The 10,133-nt window shown below is 34.9% G+C and overlaps 1 protein-coding gene across 1 annotated transcript in view; it reads left to right on the top strand.

Moving 5' to 3' along the window:
- Positions 1-752: 752 nt before the first annotated feature.
- The window catches only part of SEMA3A (sema domain, immunoglobulin domain (Ig), short basic domain, secreted, (semaphorin) 3A), a 251,914-nt gene continuing 242,533 nt past the window's right edge, over positions 753-10,133 (top strand). Inside the window, exon 1 of the mRNA XM_010848141.1 lies at positions 753-1,317. Coding sequence (XP_010846443.1) covers positions 1,206-1,317 — 112 coding nt within the window. The 5' untranslated portion in view covers positions 753-1,205. The remainder of the gene's footprint in view (positions 1,318-10,133) is intronic.

The following is a 10,133-nucleotide window of genomic DNA, read 5'->3' as shown; positions in this document are numbered from 1 at the left end:
AGAGATACTCTTTATGTTGGTCCTTGACACTCAGCAGGGACTTTTGTGAACTTTTGTCATCCTCCTCTGATCTTTAAACCAAAACTAGGGAAGTGGCTTTAATTAATGAGATGTGATGCATTAAAAACGTTAGCCAGAGCATTCCAGAAGCTGAAAAACCGTAGATGTTTTTAAATTCTGAGTATCCTTTTGAGAATCCCTTGTTGTAATTTATAATTCTCAGTGGACCTATATTTGTCTCGAACTGATTGTTGAAATGGGCTTTACTAGGAATTTCTTCCCTGAAATTGCAGTGGGGCGGGGGAGGGGGTGGTTGATCCAAGGGGGTTTGTTGGGAGAAGGGAACAATCGCTAACAAGGCTTTAAAACCTTCAGTGGTTAAAGTTATACTGATGAAAAGGACAGACATATATATGCATATCTACATATGTATACAGGCATAAACATACATATACACATACACCACGCAAGTTCAAGCAGAATTATATAATGAGCGTGAGTTGTAAATTATGTAGGTAGCAGAATTCAGATTGTTTTCTCAAAATTGCACCTAAAAATGGCTATAAAACAACGCTTGCCTTGGGAAGTAAATTTATAGCTACATGCCTTTCACAGGCACGCCGGAGGGTTCTGCTCCCGGCTCTAATCTCTACGAGATGTTTTTTGCATGTGTTGTGTGACACGAGGGAAGGGGAGTGGGTTGAGCTTGCCTGTTCTCCCATTGTCAGCCAGTCTAGTGAGTGTTGGGAAAACCTGTCTGTGGGATCTTGTGTCATCTCTCCCTACATGTGTACAGGAAAACTCCGCGCTGCTCACGGTTCCTCTCTCTCTCTCTCTTTCTCTCTCTCTTTCTCTGTTTCCCTTTCATTCTGCTTCCCCGGAGCCGGAGCCGAATGAAGCAGGGAACAGGATTAGAGTCCGCCAGCTATCAGAAGAACCTAGATAAAAGGAACTGCTTCTTAAGCACCACTGCAGCAGCCCTTGTTTTTTTTTTTTTTTTTTGGAGGGTTTGAAGTTTCTGTGCTTCAGTGACTGTTACAGAAGAAGAGGTGTTCGTGTTGCCTGGAGGTCTTGATTGTCTGCATTTATGAATGAAACTGACCTAAATCACCTGTTACCTCCAGTTTCCAGATTGTTTGAACTTCTCTGGCCGCACAATACAGGACGGGAGACTGAAGCAGCATAGGACCCACAGCGTCTGCAGCATGGGCTGGTTCGCTAGGATTGTCTGTCTTTTCTGGGGAGTATTACTTACAGCAAGAGCAAACTATCAAAATGGGAAAAACAATGTGCCAAGACTGAAATTATCCTACAAAGGTAAGTTTTTCTTTTCCTTTTATTTGGCTAGCTTTCTAATGCCCCGCTGCCCCCTGCCTTTTTATTCCTTGAACTCCCTCCCAACCTAAACCTTAAAACCTTGAGTTTAACCTGAGAAACCTTTGTGATTGTGTGGGTCTTTTGGAGATGATTGAAACACTTTTTTTTCTTTATAAAATCATGCCTTCTGTTGGATATATGACAATTTAAATGCAAACAAAGAGCATTTAATCACATTTGCAGAAAAGAGCTGAATGCCTGGTAAATACAGATCCGTATATGTGATCATATATCCTGTTAATTTTTCTCACTCTACTCCTGTTAAAGTATTTTTTAAAACCACTGTTGCAACAATGGTCTCTTTGTAGATGTGAATGCCTCACATACAATAATTGTTATGATAAATTATATTTTCTTAGTTTTAGACAGTAAATGGTTAATTGTTGTCATGAATATTCAGTTTGTTCAAATCTGACAATCAGATGCTTAACATAAGCAGTAGATCATGGTTTGCCAAGAGAATATAAACTGGAAAGAACAGACTAGTTTTTCTACAGTGTTATGATTGTACAAAAGACTGTGTATTTGGCTAATTGGTGTAAAGCTAAAACCTTTGAAATATAATGTTATTTGACTCATGTACTTGAGTGAGAACTGAAGAGATACTACTTTCTAGTCGTACAGCTAGTTGTGTGAACTTCTTTTCAAAACAAAGTCTAAATTTAAGAGGGGGAATAAAAAGCCTTATCACATGGTTGGTCTGGCTACATTTTAATGTATATGCTTGTTTTTTAATGAGGATTTTAAAGAAAATATTTGTTCTACAGTTGTTTAGATAGATTTTATAGACAGATGTGTAAAATCATGCTAATGTAAATTCTAACATGATGTATATAAATTTAATGGAAGAAAATATTTATATAGTGAGATATTATTAAAATGGAATTGAAGATTAAACTGTTTTAACTCAAGCAGTTTTACTCCCTAAGGTGTTGCTTTCTTATGATTCTCAAATTTCTACAATTGGGGGTGGGGCAGTGAGAAGCTTCAATTATATTCTGTTTTTAGCCTGTAATATGAAAGAAAATTATTGAACCTCTCTGTAGAGATGTTTGTCTGCTGTACATTACCTGATGCCAGAAAATATATTCTTTAATTTTCACATGATGGGGAACATCTCTTTCTGAATACTCTAGGGTGAGTGAGGACCACAAATAAGAAAGACAGATGTAATTTTCACACTTTTGGATTAGAAAATTAAACACCTATTAATGTGTTTATTTAGATTTATTACATAAATAAAATACATTGAATTGGAGACTATATTTTGGTATAATTTTTTGGTTTTTAAAATGAGAATGAATTTTGAACATTAGCAAGCAAAATTGCAATTGTATTTATATAAGATTTTTAAAAATAATCAAATAGTAAGCATTAAATATTTAATTAAATCCCAGGTATATCTTTATATAGTAGCTGTCTTTAAATTATTTACCTAGTATATGATATTATGATATCTCTGTTTTTGTCAGTTTTTGCTTTCTATTTTTATCCTCTGAGAGTAGTCCATCCAGTAATTCTTAGGTTGATGGTCCAGTTTCTCCAAGTTTATATTTCTTATGAGTGAGTTTTACATACGGGTTTAGTTCCTAAAGATGTAAATAAGTATATGCTATAATTTTGGAATAAGTTTTAGATATGACATGCCTTTTTAAAATCTACTGTACTTTAAGATACTTGTCTAAGTGCTAAATAAATTATAAAATTGAGAATTATGTTTATTTATTTTGCAATAATTTTATTTCCATGTTAATAGATTACTCTCCATTAATAGAAGAGGCACCAGTTTTTCCGCATATTAGAAGATAGCATTTCATTACAATAGTCTTTTGTTATACACAAATGCTTTAAACTTGTCTAAATGAAGTGAACTGTATATATTGACAAGACGTGTACATCTGACACTGTGTTTATGAGCTCTTCTTAGTAATGGTATCCATTAGACTTATTCTGCTTGCCTTTAAACCAAAAGCTGCCTTACAACTATATAACAATCTATTGATGTACCTAGAGCTTGACAATTTGGTAAAACAAGCTGTGAAGTGAACAGCAAAAAGAATAAAAGGGATTGCCCAAGCAATTTTCTTCTATCATTTTATTGATACATCATTACCTTTTTTCTCTATATGTAGACTTGTTTTGTCAAAGCAACTGTCTGGTAACCAATTGTCAGTACTTTGTTACTAAACTATAATAGAAATTTTTTTTTTTAGTTCCTTCTTTTTCCTCCTTAATTAGATGTCAAACATGGTTAAAACATTCACTGCTTTGCCCTTAAAAATATTCTAGCATGATTCATGAAGAGTTAAATCCCTGCCAACTCTAATTTCCCATGGTCACTTGTTTTCAAAGATCCACCATTAAGTTAACTCTCTCACTGCTCAGGTTGCCAAGACAAAAAGTTTCAGGCAATCACTGTGCTTACTTTCTACTTGTCATCTTGTCTGATAGGAGATAAAAGAGATTTGATATGTTAAGTGAGAGAGAAAAAGAAGTAAAAAACAAGAAGTAGACTTTGTAGTAGATGTATACACATATCTAATAAGGTACCTCTTTATTTTCTGGGAAAAGTAATAGAATAGATGTTTCAGGACCATGTGGAGAAGTGATAATATTAGAAAAATGGGGTATGCTCACTTTTCCTCTGAACCAATCTGATTTAGAATCCTTGTGGGGGAAGCAAATGTGAGAACTCTATAAATCTCAGCAGTCACATACAAATTATCCTCAAGAAACACTCGGTCAGAGATAGTTTTCCCTTCCTTAAATTCATAGAACATAGCTAAATGTTAAAACTCTTATTTTTAAAATCAATGCATAACTGTTTATTTCCCCTACAAAACTACTGAAATTTCACTTTTCCCATGAAATACCAGAATATCATAAACTTTTCCTTTTGGAGTGTGTGGTACAATGAAGACTTCAGAAAAACCTATGAAAATCATACGCAAAGAAATTAGGTTTGGGGTTTTAAACAAATGACAAATGTTCCATCACTCAATGCAATGAGCTTTTCCAGGACATTGTGTGCTTGAGTTTTAGTAGAAATCAAAGACATATGCCAGTCTGAATATGATGGTGATCATGTGACTCCAAAGATTAAATCAGTTCCTTTAACTTTACCTTCAATAAAAGACTTAATAAATAGTACTTAAATAAATAGTAGATTTTTCAGAGACTTCCTTCTCATATTTTGTAAAAGTTTCTTTTCACAGTCAAATTGTATAATTATTGTAAGAAAGGGGTTATTAGATAAGTCAAAATTCTCAAACATATATTTCAGATATATGATGATGTTAAACTAAACATTATGAATCAATTTGCAAAGCATTTTTTATTTGCCATTATTCAATACATTATGACTACTTCAAAATTTAGTTAGTATGAATAATGATTTACTAATTAAACTTGTTGACTTTTCAGAGATTTTGATTACTACTAACAAAGCACAAACATATATGCATAGATATATATATATATATTCAGGGCAAATAGATAAATAGATATTCAGGGCAAAATTTATATTAATATTTTAGTGTTAATAAAAGCAATCTTGGTAAGTTGTAATAAAATGCTTTATAAATAAAATTTATATTGGTTTAAAAGACAGTCACACATTAAATTAAATGTATATGTATTTTAGTGGGCATGAACATTTTGAGTTTCAGGAAAACCTTTCAGAAAGATCTCAAGTATTCGAATAATAATATAAGATGGAATTTGCCTTGTATTGGAAATCTCCTCAGAGATAAAATGGAATGTGTCTATGAAAAGTAAGGGTAATATATAAATATTTTCACAGAGCAAAGATGTCATAAATTCTTTGCAATACCTTTTCTCCAATAGTCACTGCATATTTGGCATCAGGTCTCTTTTTTGCTGATTCTCATTTAGCATGGTCTTTTCTTCTCAAATTCTATTATCTGTACAAATCATCTTTTGATTCTGACATCTTCAATGTAAGCACATGGAAAAGTTGAACTTTTTATTTATCTACTCAACAAGTATATCCATGCAGAATGATAAAAAATCAAAATAACATGCTCAGTCTCACATCTTGTGATTCAGTGTTGATCAGGTCATATGAGAGCTAGTGAAAGTCTCAAGTTGAGGCTTCCCTGTTTATAGCACCAACCAGATTCAGTGTAACTTTAGCAAGTAAGAAAATGAATGAGACCACAAATCCATCCCATGTAAGACTAACCCACCAACTTCTGATGATGAGAGGCAGTCTTTAATAACTTAAGGAAACCTGAATACTGAAGAGATGAATTCTCCAATTCTAACTCTTTTAGGTTGTTGTTTCTTTTTATATAAATTATATTTCCTAAACTCAATTATTGTCAGTGATATGAAGTACCTAAATATTTAGGTAACTAGATAGAAGTATAGATATAACTATAACTGATTTTTCTCTTATTTTTAATTAACATACATCAGTCACACATGATTTAAAAATATGTTGTGATTTTCAGTCAATTATATTTAAATTCTATATTTAAGAATGAATGCTACTGAAAGATTTGTCAGGAATAAATTTAATTTGAACCAATTCATACAATTGCATATGTTCCCAGTAACAAAATAAAAGTTAAACTGTTGGCTACAGAGCATAATCCATTTATGTTTAGTGTGAGTATATAATTGTATTTCAGATGTGATCTTCGATAACATAAAGTTATCAAAAAATTAAAGTCAGCTGTAAAAAATTTTGTGGCTTAATTTCTTATCCTGATTATTCTCATTTAAACTTCAGCTACACACCTATGTATCAGAGCTACCAAAATCATAATATCATACACACCTTTATATCTTTTTGATGAGTTGTAAGATCTAAAATCAGGCTATTTTAAATGAAATTTATATTTGAGCATGTTCCAGTCTTCCAGTAATGAAGTAAAATTTTAATTAATATTTATCTAGCAATGTTCATTTATAAAGCCATGATATTATATCACAGAGACATATATTAATTGATGAAGACATTGTACTTCATCATTAAAAAAAAAAAAACTATGATAAAATGATCCATTAATGCAAAGATGTAAGTAAAATCTCCAAAATATATGACATATCTAAGTTTAATTCATGCCATGAAAGCTTATTTTAAAAAGGCCAGCAGTTGTAAACATAAATTAGAATCAGTGAGTCTTGGGATGAATTTTACCCATCAAGACTTCTAAGGTGCTATTTAAAGGAATTACCATGCTTTGCAGTTCTGTGCTTCTGCTAATAGGTGGCACTAGCAATTTGTGACAGTTCTTTCATTTAGTTTGGAGAATGGGCAGGCTGCTGAGACTAGTACACACAGAGTAATGTGGGGAAGCCAAACTTGGAAAAACTGGAGTAAGAGTCAAGCATGCACAAAGTAGAAGCATTAGTTAAAACAGGATTCGCTACAGAGTTTGATGTGCTGTTTGCATTTGTTGGTACATGAGTGAGTGAGTAACTGAAAGCCACTCAGTTGTGTCCGACTCTTTGTGACTCCATGGACTATACAGTCCATGGAATTCTCCAGGCCAGAATACTGGAGTGGGTAGCCTTTCCCTTCTCCAGGAGATCTTCCCAACCCAGGGATCAAACCCAGGTCTCCCACATTGCAGGCAGATTCTTTACCAGCTGAGCCATTCTAACCCTCAAAAAGTAAATTTTTATAACCAATAAATAAATAAATAATGTAATATAACTTAAATGAGAATTTACATGTGAAATTGATCTGTAAAGTGTAAACAATCATAAGTGAAGTAGTGGTATGAACAATCAGAATAATGAAAGGGCAGTGTCCTGTGGATATACATAATATATATGTGTGTGTGTGTATGTGTGTATACATATATATAATTATTTTAAGCCGGAATTATAAAATGGGCTTATCAGGAATGAGCCTGCCGCCTGTGGCCCACTATTGCCATCATTTACAATTGGAGAGTAGCTAGTTGAGAAAGTAAAATAATGTTTAGAAAATTATAATCAGTACATTTTAAAAGAATGACTCCTCTAGATTTGTAGGTTGTTTTAAATTATTATCATAATTAAACATACCAAAGAATCAATAAATTCTCTCTGACCCAAATAAGTCTAAATGTCTCCAGTTACTATCTCTTCTATTGCCAAGACATAAACATCAGTATAAATAGAGAAATTGCCCACTATTTCCAAACAGTAACAAAGCTGGACTCTGTCAAACCAAGGATAAGAGGATATACAATTTATACTTGAATTAGGGAATGAAGATAAGCAAAAATAAAATTCTGTTGATACATATGAAGAATGAATTGGTCTTAGTATTTAATACAAGCTTAGAGTAAAACTGAAAGGAACCACAAATTTAGGGAGTTTTGTCATCCCCTGAATGAGTCATTAAACCTACATTTCCAGGTTTCCTTTGCTTGAAGAGAGATGGCATGACAAACAATGTTGACCAAACCTTTACAGTAACTTAATTTGTCGCCACAATCATAAACATGTCTTTGGATAAAATATAACATCACCCCCTTGAGTCTTCATCAGCAAGCTAAATGAAGCTTAGTTCTATTGAAAATGTCCAGTGAGTTCTTTAGTCCGTAAAACTACTTATGTGGATCATCTTTGTCGTGTCAGTTTGAGAATTTCTCACAGGCAGGTTATTTATCATTATAGTCTCAAACACTGGCACAGTCACTCATTGAATGAACTTGTTCTTCATCATGTATACCTTGTTTCTAAACACAAAATATACCTGTTTATAAATGAGTACAAAATTTAAAAATTTTAATAAATAATTCATTATAAGTGAATTGTAATTGTAACATGGTAGAGAAAGTAAATTCAGTGCCAGATACTAGAATAGGAGGATATCAGAGGAGGCATTCAGATGTGCACAAAGAGCAGCTGCTGCTGCTGTTGCTGCTGCTGCTGCTGCTGCTGCTGCTGCTGCTGCTGCTGCTAAGTTGCTTCAGTCGTGTCCGACTCTGCGACCCCATGGACGGCAGCCCACCAGGCTCCGCTGTCCCTGGGATTCTCCAGGCAAGAACACTGGAGTGGGTTGCCATTTCCTTCTCCAATGGATGAAAGTGAAAAGTGAAAGTGAAGTCGCTCAGTCGTGTCCGACTCTTTGCGACCCCATGGACTGCAGCCCACCAGGTTCCTCCGTCCATAGGATTTTCCAGGCAAGAATACTGGAGTGGGTTGCCATTGTCTTCTCCAACAAAGAACAGTGGTATCTCCATAAACAACGTCTCCCCTGAGCCAAGCATCAGGAAGACTGCTGGAGAAGTGCATGGGAACCTCCTCCAGTATTCTTGCCTGGAGAATCCTATAGACAGAGGAGCCTGGCAGGCTACAGTCCATAGGGTCGTAGAGTCAAACACAACCAAAGCGAATGAGCACAATTAGCCAAGCTTATTTCAGCACTAAATCAGAAAGTGTCTAGGGCAATCTTTGTTTTCCTGCAAGTAGGAGATAGATAGTATTTAATAATACATGCATCTTTGACCATTCTAGGAGGAAAATTATTTCATTTCTTTCAACAAATACCTCTTTTTCCTTATTATTATTTCTCAGTATACACAGCCAGTAAACAAAGTGAGTGAGGTGATTCTAAAACCAAAAGTGGTCAAAGATAAAATGTCTCATTATAACTCTCACTGTGTCTGAAACTTTGTGTAGAACAAACCCATTCTACCAAACAAAGTTGAAAATATAATCATTTAAAAGTTTAAATTGACTATATTTCACCATCCATACTTTTGGGACAATCCTGGCTTTGCTCTTGACAGTTTGCTAAGATTAGTGTTGCAGAGTCTTCCTTATAAGTTTCCTCTTATCCTTGATTCCACTCAACCAGAGCTGCAGTTACTCATTGCCCCTTGCTTTTCATCTCCAACTCAGCCTCTGGCTTTGTGTTCTGTAGCCTGAGACCACTGCCGACTTCCACCCCCAGCCCTTGCTCCCAAGCACCTCCTGCCCACAAGAGTAGACATGAAAGGAAAGAGCCGCAGGAGTCTTTGTTGAAGTGTGAATGTACAAAATGTATGTTGAGTCAATTGTTTAAGATCCCAATCTTATATAATTGACAGCATGAGAGAGAATAGTAGGCTACTTTCCTTAGTCAACAGTTAGAACTGGACATGGAACAACAGACTGGTTCCAAATAGGAAAAGGAGTATGTCAAGGCTGTATATTGCCACCCTGCTTATTTAACTTATATGCAGAGTACATCATAAGAAACGCTGGGCTGGAAGGAGCACAAGATGGAACCAAGATTGCCGGAAGAAATATCAATAACCTCAGATATGCAGATGACACCACCTTTATGGCAGAAAATGAAGAGGAACTGAAAAGCCTGTTGATGAAAGTGAAAGAGGAGAGTGAAAAAGTTGGCTTAAAGCTCAACATTCAGAAAATGAAGATCATGGCATCTGGTCCCATCACTTCATGGCAGATAGATAGGGAAACAGTGGAAACAGTGTCAGACTTTATTTTGGGGGGCTCCAAAATCACTGCAGATGGTGATTGCAGCTGAAATTAAAAGACGCTTACTCCTTGCAAGGAAAGTTATGACCAACCTAGACAGCCTATTGAAAAGCAGAGATATTATTTTGCCAAAAAAGGTCCGTCTAGTCAAGGCTATGGTTTTTCCAGTGGTCACGTATGGATGTGAAAGTTGGACTGTGAAGAAAGCTGAGCGCCAAAGAATTGATGCTTTTGAACTGTGGTGTTGGAGAAGACTCTCGAGAGTCCCTTGGACTGCAAGGAGATCCAACCAGTCCATCCTA

This window comes from Bison bison, unplaced genomic scaffold (assembly GCF_000754665.1).
Source record: "Bison bison bison isolate TAMUID 2011002044 unplaced genomic scaffold, Bison_UMD1.0 scf7180017864260, whole genome shotgun sequence".
Taxonomy (NCBI): domain Eukaryota; kingdom Metazoa; phylum Chordata; class Mammalia; order Artiodactyla; family Bovidae; genus Bison; species Bison bison.
The sequence above is the reverse complement of the archived record's forward strand: the minus strand, read 5'-3'. Positions and strand labels throughout refer to the sequence as shown.